Source organism: Cydia strobilella, chromosome 27, assembly GCF_947568885.1.
Source record: "Cydia strobilella chromosome 27, ilCydStro3.1, whole genome shotgun sequence".
In the NCBI taxonomy this organism is placed as follows: domain Eukaryota; kingdom Metazoa; phylum Arthropoda; class Insecta; order Lepidoptera; family Tortricidae; genus Cydia; species Cydia strobilella.
This window is the reverse complement of record NC_086067.1, coordinates 2,898,343-2,918,579: the sequence shown is the minus strand read 5'-3', so window position 1 is coordinate 2,918,579 and position 20,237 is coordinate 2,898,343. Positions and strand designations below refer to the sequence as shown.

Genomic DNA, 20,237 nt, shown 5'->3' with positions numbered 1-20,237 from the left:
CGAGCTGCCGCAGCCCGCGATACCTTCATACTCGTACGCGCCCCGGCCGCCGGGCCCGGCGCCCCCGGCGGGTTGGTCAACGACAGCTCCTCGTAACTCATGAGGCCCTGGTACCTGCTCCTTGCTAAATTCAATTTTAAGACAGTTTTTTTCTCGATTTTGGCCACCGTAGCCTATGGAGACTAACAAGCAACGATAAAGCGGTTTTCGTAGCATGAATGTTGCTATATGAAGGGTGTCACATGCGCGTTTCTGACTTATGAAGCAATTGTTTCTACTCCAACATAAAATAAAATGTTTTTGTTGGCCAACCAATCACAAAGCAGATGCGACGCAGCGTGTTTAAGTAGGCTTATTTGCATTGAATCAATATTTTATCGAAATGTATGAGGTTCTATTTAAAAAAAAATTATACTTGACTAAACCGTATCGATACAATTCTTATGCTTGAGTCGGAAGTGCCATAGACTATCCAACGTTGAAAAGAGTAAGGTTGTACCTATAGTGTTGCATATGAAGTTGTAATACACAGATTATACTCGACGAGTAGAAAAAGCTAGTTAAGGTACTGTTATGTATATATATATATATATATATATATATATATGTATATAGATATAGATGGAAAGATTCCGTACGTCTGTCAGCTCTGAGTAATGTCCGAGATAAGTGCCATTACATCGCCTTGAAATGTAATCTTATTTCTATATTAAACCGCTATCGAATTCATTAAGAGTCTTTATCATTAATGAAGTCAATGATATTATAACTATATGTCGGAGAATGGCTGAATTGTGCCATCTATCGCCTTTAACAGGCGTTTTATCACGCAATCTTTGACCAAGGCGTCATAGAGTGCGCTGTCTAAACAATATAATCCAGAACAATTGAAATTATGCTGTTAATCAATCTTCAGATGAGAACGAACGGAGGAAGATGACGCCGTGGCGGTTCCTGGGTCTAATCCACATTTGCTTTGGATCAGAAATGTAACGTGTGCTGTGATTTGTAAACAGTCTTGCAGTAAAGACTGTGAGTTGAATATCGTATTTCATTGAAAGCCCTCGTCAAGTCGTCATCCACGATTGAAGGTTCTGATGTATTAGATTATTTTAGACTCATATAGATAAGTTATACACATACATAAGGAGCACAAAAAACACTTCCATATTTATAGGTTGTCAAAGGATTGTCTCATTTCAAACATAGACAGAGAGAATCACACTATCTTTGTCTTTGTACTAGCACCGAAAAGAAAAGGATGAGTATAGTTTTATTTGTTCCTATTTACTGACAAATTGGTTTGACCAAGGTAGCAAAGTGACGTCAGCGACTTACAAGTGACCTCATAATGACGTCATTTATACGTCATATTGACGTAACGGACGTCATAATAACGTCTAAATGCTACCTGGGAACTATATACCTACGAAGAAATCTGTTATTTTTCATTAATTTTTCGCATACCATTCATCTCTGTCATACTCGTGTATATGTATAAGAGCTTGAGCTCGTCTCTTTCTCTTTCGGTGAGCGGGAGCTCGTCAGCAAGTGCACATTGCTCGCTTGCCCAGGTGCGACTAAACACAACTTGTACAATTTGTCACAAAATATGCGCTACAATTTTGAAACTTCAGGGTGCGCTGTGTCTGTTATTGCATATTTTAATCCACCTGAGTAAATAATGATGAATAAATGTGGCATTTTCTATAAAAGGGCTATTGTTGATGGCGCTTACGCCATTATAAACGATGCTCCGATATAAATACAATGCCGCGCGACGATGTGCGGCGTAAGCGCCATCGACAATAAGGTCCCTTTTCATAGAAAATGCCCCAAATAATAAACGAATAGGCAAAACATGTCATACATGAACAGAGTCCTTGCAAAAACACCTAGGTAGGCTAAATCATAAGTGTGTGTGTCTTTGACTATTTATTTAACATTGTTATTGTTTTAACGATTTTGAAACAAAGGTAAATATTATTAATACGTTACTCAAAAATATTGAAACGATGATACTAATAAAGACTTAATTATTTTCACCTCAGCAGCTCGAACAAGCCTTCTTGCGACTGCGACTTTCCTCACTCCAGGAAGTGAAACAAAGTAGCTTTTTAATTTAGTGAAGGCCATGAACTTCATACTTTTATTACAATTGTTTTTTTTTTGTTTTTCTGTATTACTCTGTGTAATTCGAAATACATTTTAACCTTTAATATGTTCTCACTACTGAGGTGAACAATTATGTTTGCAACATGAGAGCAAAGTTATTTTACATCTCGTGTTTCTGAGTCCCTCGCTACGCTTAAGATTCTAACTTAGAATCACTCGCTTTGCTCGTGATTAAATTTTAGAATCTTTCGCTGTCTCGGGACTCAAAGTAAACACTCGCAAGAAAAACCAACTTTCCTCTCTTGTTGCACAAATAACTATTGTCAAATTGTGCAAACAAAGTGCTAAATGCTTGTTGTAAATCATGCGTTGTAGCAAAGATAGATATAACTCCGTAATAGATGGATACAGTCTAAGGAAAAAACGTGCCTCGAAAATCACGAAAATTTGATTTTCGTGCAGAGGGCGCTACTAGCTTTGGCCTACTGTCGTATAGATGGCGTTGACGGTTTCGTTTGTTATTTAACAATTTTAACGCATATCAGTGAAAGAACATGGTTCAAAATCATAAAAATAATTAATGCAAATAAAAAAATCATTTATTCATATTTAAATACATTTTATCGTATTTTTATAAATCTTCATTTTTAGTTTTAAAGTGTGTCGACAGATGGCAGTGAATTTACTGGGGTTACAAAATTTACTATGACAGTACCGCTGTTGTAGGTATACTTACATTACTTACTTATGTTTGATTCGCTAAAATTAGGTCAACCAGCTCCGAGATATTTATAAACATAACTTATCGCTGTTTTGTGGGTCAAGATAAAGTGTATCGGTACATGACCCGTGAAAACACCTGCTTATATTATGTCACTTCAGTTTCAAACATAATCACAGGGCGGACACGCGATACATCAAAAATTACTTGCGTTTCTATGTGTGAACGGCACGTCTGTACACGCGGCATGCGTCATTGTGTAAGTTGCTTAAAAATAGTAATACTGAACGGCCGGCTAACGGCCGTCAATCTGCTGTCGCGGGGCGAGGTAATTCGAGTCGGGGCGGGGCGGTGCGTGGCCGTTCTGTATGATAATCAGGCATCGTAAACTGCGAGCGAAATCCATTGAAGTACTAGGGTTGTAACTTAGTCAAGTCAAAGTACGTCATTTCAATGGATTTCTCTCGCAGTTTACGTTACCTGATGATAATACTATTACTTATTCTGTGACATAATACTTAAGATAATACTTATATGGTATCTGAAGCTACATAAACTAATTACAGACATAGATATACCTTATCCTATTGTAAGTACAAACAAAGCACAAAGTTTCAGAGCAATCTAGCTAGTCGTTTTAAAATGAGAGCGGAACTATCTATATACGTTTGTATGGAAAACCGAACTCCTATGAAAGTATTCTTTCTTCTTTGTCCTACCCTTATCCCAGTTTATCTGGGGTCGGGTCTTCCCGTACATTTGCGCCAAAGAATTCTATTTCGGGTTGTCTGTGGGTTAATGTTCTGCTTCTGGACCTCTCTTTGCACGTTAGACCACCATGTAGAAGGCGGCCTGCCTTGTCCCTTCGGCTGTTCTGGGAGATTAAGGACCCGTTTTATGGGATGAGTTTCTTCACGCCATCCTATGAAAGTATTCATTCTACGTAAATGAAGTCGTAGACAGAAGCAAGTTTTTAATATTAATAGGATATTTCTTACGACAGATAAATATATGTCATTCACTGTTAAAGTCAGAAATCACTTCGGTGGCTTATATTACCCTATTTGCTGTTTTAAACCCTAGAAATTTAACATCTCAAGTAAAATTATACTTACACGCCATTACACTTCTTATTGGTAAACAATTAAAGTTTAAAACAGTGTAAATTATTATACAGTCGCCATGTGATATATCGGAGCGGAAGAGATGCTCGAAATATCTAAACACGCACTCTAATGCCTTGAGAATAGAGGCGTTCAGATATTTGTGAGCACCTTGCCCGCTCCGATATATCTGATTGCGATTATTAAATGGTGGGTTTTCGCAGAGATGTCTTACACAATGGTTCCCACGTTGTACCTAGACAATAGGAAAAAAGGCTGAGCTGCATTGTGAGTACATAAATGAAACACCTGCATTTAGTACCTAAGTAGTTATGTTAGTGCGATACGATGTCTTATGAGGTTTTTATGGTAGAAATAACGACGAAATACATCGTTCCGTGGCTGCAATACGGTCACTTGGGCACCAAAATGTTTAAATTTGATTAAAATAAAATAAAATTTGCAAACATCATGATCTCATCGATCTGTTCTGGGATAGCTTTAGTTCGATACGTAAGCTAATGACTCAGGACTTTTCCCACTGTTAAGTGTTAACAGTGGAAAAAGTGTTAACTCAACATTGTATCTCTATCCTGTTCTTTTTTCTCTCTTTTGTTCTTCTTGTTAACTGTTTAAACCTATTTTCCCTCTCTAGTAAGATAAGTAAAGTATATTTATAAGTTAGTAAGTATTATTAGTTGTAATTTCGCACACCATGCACTTTACGCAGTTTCTATCTGTGGAAACTTGTAATTGGCTCACTGCTTCTATGTTATTACCTAACGTGTTACTTCAGCTGTAAGTTTTCCTAATAAATAAAATAAAAATAAAATAAAAAATAAAAATAAAATAAAATAAAATAAAATAAATAAAGTTTTATTTTCAGGCATCACGTACAGTAAATAGTACACCCATATCAGACTAATTACAAATACTTTAAACTAATGTAAAAGTAAAACAAATAAAATAGTTAATTGTTACTATTTTTTGTTTCCGTGTCGATGCACTGAAAGCCAGTGCCTAAACATTGAATCACAAGATTGAATCTCCAATACTTAATCATACATTTTTAGATGTGGCAGGGGACGACATATCTAGGGGTCAAAATTCTATTTGTTGTCTTGTTTTTTTGTCCCCAAAAAATTGGACGGTGTGTGGCTTTTTGTATGAGATGAAATTTATTTTAGTTTTTAATTTTTCTTATTTAAAACATAATCTACAGCTAGAAAGACATGCAATAGCACTCGACCTTTTTTAGGGTTCCGTAAACAAAGAGTAAAAACGGGACCCTATTTACTACTAAGACTCCTCTGTCCGTCTGTCTGTCACCAGGCTGTATCTCATCAACCGTGATAGCTAGATAGTTGAAATTTTCACAGATGATGTTATTCGGTTGCCGCTATAACAACAAATACTAAACAGTACGGAATCCTCGGTGGGCGAGTCCGACTCGCACTTGTCCGGTTTTTTTTATTTATTTGATAGAAGACGGAAATACAAGCGACGCTTACCCGTACTTTATATCCCTGCCAAAATTGCAACATTAGGGCCACTTGCACCATCCCACTAACCCGGGGTTAACAGGTTAAACCTGGAGTTACCATAGTTACCAATTTGACACTGGGTTAACGGTTTAACCAGTTAACCCCGAGTTAGCGGGATGGTGCAAACTGCAAGTGGCGCTTATAAAACTAGAGTCAGAGCTACAGACGTACATACATACATTGCAAATCTAGTAGTATTAAATCTTGAAGACAAGTTCAAAAGTCGTACTGAACCTTTCGTCTACCACAATCGACTTTAAATCTTATTACTTCGCCATTTAAGTCTAATTTCGTAAATTTAATTGATTCCGTGAAATGCTAGAAACATGAGACCTCGAACAGTCACGATTCTTTCTAAATTAATGCTATTGTGGTTTATTTTATGTGAGAATCTTCTATCGTATTTTGTCGTGGTACAGTCGAGTATTATTTTAGTATTAATTTTAATTTGTTTGTTTATTTATTTATTTGTAGTTTTAGTTTATTTAATAAGCAAAAACAAATGTTGTATGAAAAATTTAAATTCGCTGTTTTCTTTTAACTATGGTATCTGAAGCTACATAAACTAATTACAGGCATAGATATACCTTATCCTATTGTAAGTACAAAGTATCAGAGCAATTGGCTAGTGAGGCTAGTCTTTTAAAATGAGAGCGGAACTACGTTTGTATGGAAAACCGAGCCTGCCGGGGACCCTTAAGCAACACTCTTGACTGTCCATCGATGGACCTTTTGCCATTTGTAATAAGGTCCAACTTTGGACAGTTAACAGTGTGGGCTATGGTACCATAGTATAATTGCTATGTCACGATCTTATATTTAAATAATGTTAGGATCCCCCTTAATATACAATGTAGGTACAGTCGAAGGCAAAAATATCGATACAGACAAATGGCTCAAAAATATGTGAACGCGACTTAATTGTCTAAGGTGTAAGAGCGTACACATATTTTTGAAATTTTGGAAATGTGTATATATTTATGCCCTTGACTGTAGTATTTATTGTGAATTCGAGCGTATCATCGGTTACACTTTTTAATTACCACTTCGTGAACCATATTGTAAATATACGTCCCTGTCGATGTCGTAAGTTAATGAATTAACCTTTTGGACGCCAATGACCGATATATACGCACCGTAAGTTCAACGCCAAATACCGATTAATCGGTCACAGACCACAGAGCAACATAGACCTACATGTATATGCATAAAGTTCAATTTCAGTTTTGAGACTTCGGTGACGTGGCGTCTGGATGACTGCTTTTGTGTTTGACACGGCGTCGAAAAGGTTAACACACACCATTTGACAGTTTTTTTAGTAGAAACAGTTTTTGTAAAAAAAAAATAGTCAAAAAACGATACTAAATTATATAACATTTAAAACTTTCGCGTTTTGAACACATATTAAATCAAATTTAAAATCGGGTCTATTGCGAATTTATTTTGTTACCTTTATTTACCGACGTTTCGACACAGGTTTCCCTGGTCTAACTGATTAACAAGAACAATAATTAACATCTGTGTAGTGGGTGGTTTGAAAATGTGTTGTCTACCCCAAAATTTAAATACACTTTTCGTCGGGTAGTCACACAAATCTCTGTTTTGACATTTTGCTGGGACGTCAGTTAGCCGCGACCACGACCAGTGAAACCTGTGTCGAAACGTCGGTAAATAAAGGTAACAAAATAAATTCGCGATAGACCCGATTTTAAATGTGATTTGATACTAAATTATTCCCTACGATTTGTATTAAAACCGACTTAAAAATCTTAAAATCTATGCGCATTCGATACTAATCTAATTTTCACATGAATATTTGACCTGCATCGAATTTGAACTCAATTCTGTTTACATTAAAGTTTGTATTCCCTTGAACTTTACCCTCCTGACTGGATGGTGTGGCAGACTGATAAACGAGCTGGTGTGTGGTCTAAGTTATAAGTTACTCGCGACTTATTGTTAGTCGTCGTGATCATAAAGGCCGTCACATACGGAGCGATAATATATCGTAAGATATCTTATAGCAAGTAGCAAGGCATCTTACGGTATCTATTACGTACTATTTGATAGAGTCCTCACACGAAGCTATAATATATATTTTGGTATCTTACGATATCTTATAGCAAGACCTTAAGATGTTATAGCTCGGTATATTACGATATATTTTGGGATATTTCGTCTCTCTTACAATGTAGGTGCTAGACAGAGAGCGATAATAATAATAATAATAATAATATTCTTTATTGTGCACAATGAAACATGATTAAATACAGCAAATTAACATAAAAAACTAAGCAGCAACAGGCGGTCTTATCGCTTAAAAGCGATCTCTTCCAGACAACCTTCAGGTAGTAGAAATTAGCGCAAGGAAGAAATATGTATAAGGGTAGCAAAAATAAATGGAGAACGAGTACAGGAAAAAAAAAAAATATCAGCACAATTAAATATATAACAATATCAATACATGCATAAATGTAATATATACAATAAATAAATATATATATATATATTTAGCGATATATATATTTTGGTATCGTTCTCGTGTATGGTGCTTAGCTATACTCAAAGATATCTGTCGGTATATTATCGCTCCGTCTGTGACGTGCTTTATGGCAAAAAATGTTTGAACATGAAACATATGAAAAGAAACTTTAAGAGTCCCGATATAGATCTTTCGCACCTTCTTTTTTTGGGTTCCGTACATATACCTATATTATTAAAACTGTCAGAGGTGTCAGCATGGTTGCATTTTTATCACCTGTCACTATGCCTGTCACTTTCGCACTTACATACTTGTTAGAACGTGACAGTCATGGTGACAGGCGATAAAAATGCTACCGTGCTAAGCCCGCAGGGAGTGAGTTGAATAAATACATGACATATCTGATTAAACATATGAATGCGATAATGAATAAATAAGCTAAGCAAATAAAAAAATACGCCTGAAAATAATTGATTTAGTAACTATTAGATAAATGTATGAATGAGTAAATAAAATTGTCCATAATTTAATGAATGAACAAACGAATGAATGGATGAATGAACAAACGAATGAACGGATGAATGATCAAGCCCGCTATCTGCTCGCACTCTACACCGTTGAGTCCTGCCCGCGTTGACGTATGTGAAGTAGATAATGGACGCCCGACGAATCTAACGTGAAGTGCTCATTTCGAATACGCTCTGGGTTCCGTACAAATATTAAGAGGATACACTGCAGCCGCGCGAAATCGCCTTTTCATGCAAACGTAGTCCTCATTTTCCTCCTTGGATATTAACATTATTATAGCTATTTATGCAACAAGTGCGGAAAGTGTATGATTGTCGACGAGTGTATAAAGGAATACGAGTCGGAAATCATCTTTACGCACGTGTATCACACAATGTTTTACTATGCATTGTGCGAGTAAATAAAAAAACATATCATGGCAAATAAGTTTAATTATTAAAAAATTTAAAACAAAAAGCACTAGTGCGGAAAAGTGCTCTTTTCCGCACTAGTGCGAGAAAGTAGCACCATATGTACTGTAAAAAAAATTGAAAACAAAAAGCACTAGTGCGGAAAAGTAGTACTTTCCGCATGATATGGCTCCGTAGAAAACGCACTTTCCGAGCACATGCATTGTAAAAAATATTTTGACACAGTTTGTTGTATATCAACGACAGAAAGAATTAGACCAAGAGAAGTCTGCAACGATTTTGATAGCCCACGCAGTGCAAGTGTCATTTATACGTCATAATTTAATAAAATGTTTGACGTTTAAAATAACGTCCGGATAGCCCGGCCGCTCAGAGGGGCTGGGATGACATCCTCTGCAGGCTACGTCACGCAAATTTACAGGCTGGTGCCTCGGGAACTGATCTGGCGCTTCTTAAGGCCGCCTCCAAGCCTGAGTCGGGTGCGTGGCTGCACGCCTTGCCAGCCCCTCATCTAGGCACACTGCTGGACAACGATTTCCTAAGGATCGCAGTGGCCTTAAGATTGGGGTGCAAGGTGTGCAACGCGCACCGCTGCATTTGCGGAGTAATGGTGGAGGAGAACGGCCACCATGGGCTCAGCTGCCAAAGATGCGCCGGTCGTTTCCCCAGGCACCATGCTCTAAATGAAATCGTTCGCCGAGCGATGATCTCGGTAGGTGTTCCGTGCCTCCTGGAACCACCAGGGCTGTCTCGAACAGACGGCAAACGTCCCGACGGGCTGACGCTGGTTCCTTGGCAGAGAGGGCGGTGTCTTATATGGGATGCAACCTGTGTGAGTACATTTGCTGCGTCCCATATAGGACACACTGCTAAGTCGGCAGGCTCAGCGGCAGAGACTGCAGCCAAAAGCAAGCGCCTCAAATACTCTGCTTTGGAAGCCACCTATGACTTCGTGCCCGTCGCCGTCGAGACAGCCGGGCCCTGGGGGCGGGAGGCGCGTGAGCTCTTCCGAGAGCTTGGCAAGCGCCTCAGAGAGAAAGGGAGTGACCCCTGTTCTGAGTCATGGCTCGTCCAACAGGTCTCCATCGCCATACAGCGGGGTAACGCTGCTAGTGTGATGGGGACCTTTGGACCCGGCATGGCTCAGAACGGATTTTAGTTTCTAATTTTTTTTGTATGGCTCTACATAGATGGCGCTAGCATTACTTTCAATGTTGTGTTTAAATAACAATTGCACTGCGTATTATGCTAACAAAATGTTTGATTTTTTTTCGAATCGTTATTATTATAAGTTAATGCTCCCCGCATTTAAAAATTTGTAGGTAATCTGTTTTTCGCTCGTAATTTTTACACAAGTAAAAAAAATCGAAAAAAGTCAAACATAGGGGGCATAGCTATGGTTAATACCTATACATCAAAATATGTGACGTTTTCAACCAAAAGGTACCACATTGTCGCTTGTCAATAAGATTGATTTCGAATTGAAGCTATATGGAAATAGCGCCTTATTAACAACCGACAATAAGTACCCTTTTGGTCGAAAATGGCACATATGTTAAAACATTTTATATAATATCAATATCCAGAGAGGAAAATGATGACTACGTTTGTATGCAGAAGCGGTCGCAGTGTAGTATTTTTTTAAGTGCCCGAATATTACTGATAGTTGTCATCTTAAAAAATCAAATTACAATACTTTTTAAATGGCGGTTTATACTTGTTTAAAGCTCCAATCAAAGATAGATATAACTCCGTAATAGATGGATACAGTCTAAGGAAAAAACGTGCCTCGAAAATCACGAAAATTTGATTCTCGATCAGATGGCGCCACTAGTTTTGGCCTACTCTCATATAGAGGGCGTGGACTGTTTCGTTTGTTATTTATAATTTTAACGCATACCAGTGAAAGAACATGGGTCAAAATCATATAAAAATAATTAATGCAAATAAAAAAATCATTTATCCATATCTAAATACATTTTATCGTATTTTTATAAATATTTATTTTTAGTTTTAAAGTGTGTCGACAGATGGCAGTGAATTTACTGGGGTTACAAAATTTACTATGACAGTACCGCTCTAGTATAAGTTACTCTATGGCTCCAATAAAGGTCCAATGAATGAATGAGAAATAAAGTGAAAGAGTGGTTGGATAAATCTATAAATGAATGAGTAAATGAACGAACCAAAGATGTGTATCTAGAAGGGTTTTCTCATTGTCCCTCGGGACCCCAATAGTCCTACGTCTCTATTGGCTGACAATAGTACATGTCCAGTTCATTTCCTTGACACCGTTTCGATCTCTAGATTATCCAATTGGTTCCATTGTGACGATAAAGGGGATACAGTTGCACAAACTTTCATTAAAACTTATGTATATATTATTTAGGTTACATAACATTGAACTATTATTACTAGCATATGAAACCGGCACAGAGAACCAGTATTTTGCGTCATGATTTGTTGCCGTTTTGCAGAGTTGGGCATTATCTAGATAATTCCTTATCTAGATAATTATTTCAAATAAAATCATTTCAAATAAATTTATTCGAAGATAAATTCAATCACAAATAGTGCGTTGACATCTTTTTTTTTATAAATTTTCTAGATGATGATAACTGGCCTCGTTTGTTGTTGAAGTAAGCTTATAATAATACATTTAAGGGGCCCACTGACTATCAGTCCGCCGGACGATATCGGCCTGTCAGTTGTTCGGAACTGTCAAATTTTTGTTCTAACTGACAGGCCGATATCGTCCGGCGGACTGATAGTCAGTGGGCCCCTTTATAGAATGTCACGTCGGGTCAAACCGTCACACTGACACTGTACTACTGACATTTATCTTTTATTTAAAATCCCAATTAATTTATCTAGATAAAAATGACACTGATCTAGATAAATTCAAAATAGCAAACGACAGATTATTTAGTTATTTCAAATAAAAAATGATTAGTAATCTTCCCGGTTATTTGTAAATAGATAATTTTTGCCTAACTCTACCGTTTTGGTATCAAATCATAGAAGCGGAGCGTGAATCTCGCGACCTAAACGCGTAAGCGCCATGAATTGTACGGCGCTTACGACGTTTTGGTCGCGTGGTATAGGTTGCAATTGCGACAATTTCATTGTTTGGTATGTCGTCCTATTATAGTCATAATAACTCAATGTCTCCATTCTGTCACCGTGGGACTAGACGCGGACTTGCGTTTCACCCTTACGTCGTTACTCTGCCACTGATTCGTACTAAGCGCTATGCATCCAGCTTTATCGTGCGAACGGCTAAGGAGTGGAATTCACTTCCTGCAAATATATTCCCAGTCCACTATAACTTGGATCTTTTAAATCAAGAGTGAATAGACATCTTTTAGGTAAGCATGATCCATCCTAGACTGCATCGGCACTTACCATCAGGTGAGATTGCGGTCAAGTGCTTGCCTTTTTGTAATAAAAAAAAAATGTTACATAATGGGTGAATTACTCGTTGCCATGGTTACGGTTAGCCCCTCGAGCGGCAAAGCAATATTTTTCATTTTCGCGCGGTGCGGCGCGCAGCCGCAATGCGGCGTGTTTTCCATATTAAAAATGGCGGCCCACCGCATGCGCGGTTGTCAGAGAGCGTCCCACTCGAGGTAGCTTGCCGAGTTGTCTAGAAGTAATTTTGCACTTAAAATCCTGATTTTATGGTATTTAAAAATAATAAATATTCATTTTGTTGTAAGGACCCGGGTATGTCCTTAAACTGCGTCCGGACCCGGATATGTCCTTAAACTACGTCCAAAAGAGAGGTATGGGCACTGTGAATGACATCTCGCTTTGTGTGGTAGGGCACAGGACAGCGGATGTCATTCCAGATCTAGAGCAGAGTCCAACTGGGGAAGTAAGGTGGAGACCTTACAGAAAACCGCAGCCAAATAACACTAGACCCTACTCATACTCGTAGTGTTGTGTTCCTGCCGGTAAGTAAGGTTGCCAGAGCTCAACGAGGGAGAGGAGTGTTAGGGTCGGCAACGCGCGTGTAATATCTCCGGTGTTGCTGGCGTCCATAGGCTACGGTAACTGTTTACCATCAGGCGGGCCGTATGCTTGATTGCCACCGACGTGGTATAAAAAAAAAGTAATTTTCAGAATGGGACATGATATATTTTTTCTGAAAAACTGTAGTATTGTCCCTCGGTTTGATCTGCCGATACAATAAGTGCTGTAAGTAACAATAGATGTCGGAGATCAAAACCTAAAACAACTGGATTATGAGCACGATTTAATGACAAGACAACTGGTAAAATCAGAATAAGAATTGTTTATTTAAAAGACAAAAGATTTGTCAATGCACAACTTTGGGAAATAATCAAATTATTTTTGATATAAATGCATATGATGTATATGATGGCATATAGTCGAGAAATTGGGACCGGTTTCACCTGGAGGGCTTCGTCACTTTTTCTTTAATATATGACATCTATTACAGTTTATAATTAGTAAATATCCTGCGGCTATGACCCTATGACTGTCACGTGGCAGCCAGATTCGGTCTAAAAAAAGTTCAAAAACTTATATTTAAAATGACAACAAAATAAACATGGAAAATGTAAAAATGTATCAAAAACTAAACCTAGACTCGACAAGTACTAGTTTTTGCTAGTATTAGTCTTCTATTTAGGTACATACTAGCGACCCACCCCGGCTTTGCACGGGTTACACAAAACCGTAACGAATTATACACTCAAGAATCACTCTATTGATAGGCGAAAACCGCATGCACAGAAATGAAAATCCGTTCAGTAGTTTTTTAGTTTACCGCAAATATACAAACACACAAACAGACGGACGCGGCATGAGGCAAAATCAAGTTTTTTAGGTATTAATTAAGTTTGTTCTAGACAAGCCAAATATAGTTTTATGAATAAATTAAGATGAATCAACTTATTTTGGAGGTCTTCGTAATACATACCTAGTTTTGTACATGTAAGTGAGTTTGTCCATTTTGAACCTACACAGCAATGAAATAACGTCGAATATTGACAAGATTCAAAAATAAAAGTACAAATTGTATGAATAAGAAAATTAAGACCTTAATACAGTTAATACAAGACCTATAGGCTATTTCAATAAGTCTAAACTAAATGAACTGGTGACTCTATGTCCTTGTGGGTGGGGGTTGTGCTGAGGGTGTAGGGGGGGGGGAGGGTTAAAGGTACCTTTTCTCAGATTTTTGCTCATATCTCCGATATCTCGAATATCTGTACGAATAGCATTATAATAACTTAGGACAAAAGTTTCTGCGTAAAATTTTCTACAAGTTAGGTCTTATTTATTTTTACTCTTAAGTATTAGGTGCTACAGGGTGTTTAAGTTAACAAAGAGATAAAAAATACACGATATAAGACAACGACGTTCTGTTTTAGTTGTTCATCATAAGTATCATAACTCAAATTTTTAATCTAATCCCTTTGACAGTTCGAAAAAAAAAACTGATTTGACTAGCCGGCAACAAAGTACCCTATTTCATTGCTCCGCCGATTCACGTTTCGTAATTATGTTATTTTCACCTCAGCAGCTCGAACAAGCCTACTTTCGTCACTCCCTGAAGTGAGGAAAGTGCGACTTTCCTCACTCCAGGGAGTGAAACAATGTAGCTTTTTAATTTAGTGAAGGCCATGAACTTCATACTTTTATTACATTTTTTTTATGGTACGGTACGGTACGGTACGGTACGGTACGGTACGGTCCGGTCCGGTCCGGTCTCGTCTCGTCTCGTATCGTATCGTATCGTACATATTATAATACTTTTTTTTTGTTTATTCTGTGTAATTCGAAATACATTTTAACCTTTAATATGTTCTCACTACTGAGGTGAAAAATTATGTGTGCAACACGAGAGCAAAGTTATTTTACATCTCGTGTTTTTGAGACCCTCGCTACGCTCAAGATTCTACCTTAGGATCACTCGCTTCGCTCGTGATTCAATTATAGAATCTTTCGCTTTCTCGGGACTCAAAATAAACACTCGCAAGAAAAACCAACTTTCCTCTCTTGTTGCACAAATAACTATTTCCAGTAAGAAATAAATCACATTCTTTTTATAGCAATAATACGTACAATAGGTATTTTATAGCATTGACTGAGATTTTACTAAATTCTTATGTAAAATATTGCAGTTACATAATATTAGTGCATTCCAAATTTGAGATTAAGGAGTGTACAGGTTTTTAAAGGGGCGGCAACGCGCATGTAATACCTCTGGTGTTGCAGGCGTCCATAGGCTACGGTCACTGCTACATCAGGCGGGCCGTATGCTTGTTTGCCACCGACGTGGCATAAAAAAGATATAGTCAAGGTCATTTATGTGGCGGCTGAGGTGCTCAAAAAGATCTGAACAGGCACCCTAACGCCTTGACAATAAACGTGTTCAGATATTTGTGAGCACCTTGGCCGCTCCGATATCTGATGGCAACTGAAGATAATTCAGTGTGGTAAAGAATGGAAGTGTCACTATATCTAATTCATATCAAAATATGTACATATAGAGTTAAGGGGCCCACTAACTATCAGTCCGCCGGACGATATCGGCCTGTCAGTTGTTCGGAAATGTCAATTTTTTGTTCTAACTGACAGGCCGATATCGTCCGGCGGACTGATAGTCAGTTGGCCCCTTTAAACCAAGAAAAGTACAGCGATTTGGATATCACACGCAGTGAAAGTGTTGTTATTTTCAAACTTCTATAAATCTCTCTGTGGTCGCTCCCTCATGACTGAGGATCGTGGTCATCATTGGATGTGGATGCTCCACACCTGGTTCTTGTAATCTGCCTCCATCGGTGCCTGTCCATCGCGTCTCTGACGAGCAAAAGCTGGTTGAGGATGGGGCCCCTTTTACTTGATCGCTCCATCTAGTTTGAGACCGTCCCCGGCCTCGTTTGCCCTCCGTGTTTCCAACAACGATCAGCTTTTCAAGGCTTTCATCTCCCCTCCTCATTATGTGGCCGAAGTAGGAAAATATGCGCTGCTGACAGACTGTGGATAGGCGAGTTTGGACACGAAGCTGTGAAAGGATCGATACATTGGTGCGCATGGCGGTCCAGGGTATCCTTAACATACGCTTCTATAAATAATGACGTATAAATAACACTTGCACTGCGTATGCTGTCAAAATCGTTGCAGTTTTTTTTTGGTCTAACTATGACTTTTTGGTGACAGTTCAATACTCTATAAAATAACTAAAGACAGTTCACACTTTTATTCGATTTATTGTAAACCTAATATAAATATATGGGGCATTTTCTATGAAAAGGGACCTTATTGTCGATGGCGCTTACGCCGCACAGCGCCGCGCGGCATTGTATTTATATCGGAGCATCGTTAGTAATGGCGTAAGCGCCATCGACAATAAGATCCCTTTTTATAGAAAATACCACATATATAGGTAGAGCCGTTTTGCGTGAGAGCTGTATTGTTCGAAATAATTGTTCACATGACATTATTAATGTTTATATTAAACAAAACCGTATTTATAAAATATTTATTGCATAATAAAAGTATTCCGAAAGGGGTCAAAGCAATGTTTTGCTAAAAATAACGCAGATTATTTATATGGATGTTTCTTTCATACCAAAAATGCATTAAATTTAAATGTATAGCATAGTATTATTTTGTTTTGAAAATAATCCGGTTCAAAGGACCAATATTATAAATATTTTTCCCGTCATTTTAAAGGATCAAGGTAAAGTTATGGAAACAAAAATATTTCTTGTTTTCTTAAACTTCAAACAACATTTATTATATGTAAGATGGTGCTTACCTTTTGATCCAAAATTGAAAAAAAAAACTTTATATTCTTGGCCCTCTCAGCCGAATATTTTCTAGTTTCCAAAAATATCCGGTTAAGAGGACCAACATTTAACACAACACACAATAACATTTGGTCCTACATCCGGATCAAAAGTAGAAAAAAGGGGTTTTTGGCCTGTGCAAATAGGTAACCTACTTCGCAAAATATTATTTACCATTGACAATTTTATTTACTCTGGACAAATACCTATTGATATAGCCATCTTTTAATTCGCTGTTTACCTCCAAAATCCTATTGGTAGCGAAATGGGAAAATACGAGGAAATCAAATTGGAAAATCACTGTTAAAACTCTCAAATATATAGAAACTTTGTTATTGTTGTTACCGGAAATAACACGTTAACATATTAATCCGTTATCCGACATCACATCCCAGCTTTGTATGACAATATACTTACATATCGTAGAGAGATCGGTCATCAAATCCATTGTAAAACGTCCTTTTTCACTGTAACAGGATTCAATCCCCCCATCTCTTTCCTATTTTGTCATCATTCTGTCTCTTAAAAACATGGTGACACTGATACATCAAACAATACTCCTATAGCATATCTGATTACACTTGATAACACGCACACACTTTGTATCACTATAACGCACTTTGAGATTACAATGAACTGTCTAACGCGAAATTGGTGTTAGAATTTGGAATGAAAACTATTCTAAGACTTGTCGACATAAAAACAGCCGGACCGTCACTGAACCAAACAGGTTTACATTGCTTTGCGTAGACGCACCACGTGATAGTTACTAGCTAGTTCCGCCGCTCGCCGCTAGATGGCGCTAATTTCAATATTGAAATGTAGAGCAAAAATGTAAAAAATGTTTGTAAACGTTTACTAATTGTTTTATAGCGAATATTTAAATTATTGTCATTTTTACTTACGACTTCGTTTCGTAATATAATTACTTAAGCTTTAAAATTACCTCCGAAGTTAGAAATTAGATATGTATTTTTATAAATTAAATTTTTAAATAATTTTAATTAGATAATAAAAAACAATGTTCAGTGGACTGATAGTTAAAAATTCTACGACAAAATCTACGACAAAATAGTGCAGAATTTTAATAATAACAATGATGTAGAGTCGTTATCCAAATATTATGATTAGATAATTATTATTCTCGTAAATAAGAAAATTGATTAAGATAATTCTGTATATTCTACATCAGATCTGTCGTAAAATATATATTTTTTTAATCTTCAGAGCTCCTCGTCCAGGATGACATTTTATAAGTTTAATAAACTTCTGCCGCTAGCCACTAGATGGCGCTGTAATTAATATACCAAAGTTAATTAAATTGTTCACAAAGTGTATCTAACCATGTCGATTCGTATATATTTTGATTGATTAATTTTACCACGGTTTGATTTGGACACATTTTTACGATATCAACATGTTTTTATGTAAACTGTGTTTATATTTTCACATCACGTATTCGAAAAAGGGCTTTTTCTTCCCTGCTAGGAGGGATCAGTACCAATTTTCAAAAGGACACTTTTTTGTATAATAAAAATGATTTCCTTATAGGAAATGATTTCCTCATTCCTGAATTCGCGTTTCCCGGTAGGTACTCTGTAAACCAACTGTAAACAAATCGCCTTGACGCACCAATGTCATATTTTATTATCTCTAAAAACTTGTCTAAAAACTGTGATAGGCACAGTATGTATAAGTTACTCTATGGTTTACTAAACGGGCTAGTGCTGCACTCTGGTGGCAGAACATCGCAGAAACCCCTTATCGACAACCTACAATAAATAAATAAATAAATATTATATGACATTCTTACACAGATTGAGTAAGTCCCACGGTAAGCCCAAGGAGGCTTGTGTTATGGGTACTCAGACAACGATATATATAATATATAAATACTTAAATACATAGAAAACACCCATGACTCAGGAACAGATATCTGTGCTCATCACACAAATAAATGCCCTTACCGGGATTCGAACCCAGGACCATCGGCTTCACAGGCAGGGTCACTACCCACTAGGCCAGACCGGTCGTCAAAACGATACTCGGTCGACAATAACTTACCTTTTCTTTCTACGATCGGGAATTTTCACTCCTTATTCATAATTGATGATTGTGGTAAATCTTTGTTCATCTTTGATTAATCATGGTAAACAATAGATATAGCTCAATAAATGTTAGTGGTTTAAAAAAAGTGCTAACTAAAATATATGCAAAATTAAACAGTTTTAATAACAAAACTTCCGTGAGACACAGACATATTAAACACTCGACTCAAAATACGTGAGTGACCCGTTACTAATATGTTTAAAATTAAACAGGTTGAAAAAATGGAACATTTAGACGTTACCTTTGTGTATATTAGAACGTATTGATTTTATAAAAATAAGCATAGAAGAATTTGGAGATCTGTTTTTCTGGACCTATCTACAGTGGCGCCAACTGGTGAGCACAAAAATCCTAGCCCTCATTATGACAACTATTTGACAACCTTGAATCCAGTCAACGACAGCGGTAACCATGGCAACGGTTCTGTCAAAACAGTTCAAATGGTATCTCAGTGGTGTTCATATAATTATAAATTTAACTAAAAATGTGCTACATAAAATCTGTTTTTTAGTGGAGAAGTGTTTTAGTCAATCCCAAAATGTAAGTTTGGTTCTCCTAAAAGACAGTCACAGTTTATTAGACATATTTATCGGGATATGGACCGTGATTACCTTTTGTATGGTTTTTGTCCATATCCCGGTCATCATAAGTCTAGTGAAACTAACCGTGAATCATTAAAAACTGGTAGTCATATGAAATAAAACTATAAAAACGGATTATATCGCGTATATTGAATTTATAAGACATCCCGACGTTTCGAACCCTTTACAGCGTTCCCATAATCCGTTTTCATAGTTTTATTTCATGAGTAACTATCGCAGTAACCGAAGACAATATTCTGTCAGTCAAATTTCTTCTTCTTCGACCTAGCGTTCTCCCGGCCTAGCGCCACGGTCCGCTTTCTTACTAAATCTTCTCCACTTTGCCCGGTCTTCGGTATCCTCAGGAGTGAGATTGTTTTCTTGCATTCCGCTATCACGACGTCCAGCAACCGCTATTATTTTATTAAAATATTTTGATTTGTGTTTGTGTGGTCAAAGACTAGTCTTAGTAAGATGGCATATATACCTAGTCAAAAAATTGGGACTTGTTCCGCCGTGGCGAGGTAGCCTAGGGGTTTAAGGCGTTAGCCCGGATTGCTAAAGACGCCGGTTCGAATCCGGCCTTAACCACTGGAGGGCTTTGTCACTTTTTCTTTAATATATGACACCTACAGTTTATAATAGGAAAATGTCTAAAAAATTATATTAAATTACTCCTCATTTTTAGTTGGTTACAAATGTAGATGTAGTTTTTATCAGGCGCGCCATAAATAAGAATTTGACGCCTTATTCATCGAAATCGGTTCAGTAGTTTCAACGCTTTATTTCGACCACTCTCTTTGTTCCACTCATGTTCC

The 20,237-nt window shown here is 37.3% G+C and overlaps 1 protein-coding gene across 1 annotated transcript in view; it reads right to left on the bottom strand.

Annotated features, from left to right (window-relative positions):
* LOC134753464 (uncharacterized) overlaps positions 1-17,339 on the bottom strand; it is a 50,055-nt gene extending 32,716 nt beyond the window's left edge. Inside the window, exon 1 of the mRNA XM_063689338.1 lies at positions 17,147-17,339. Within this exon, the coding sequence (XP_063545408.1) occupies positions 17,147-17,177 (31 nt within the window). The 5' untranslated portion in view covers positions 17,178-17,339. The remainder of the gene's footprint in view (positions 1-17,146) is intronic.
* Between the last annotated feature and the right edge of the window lie 2,898 nt (positions 17,340-20,237).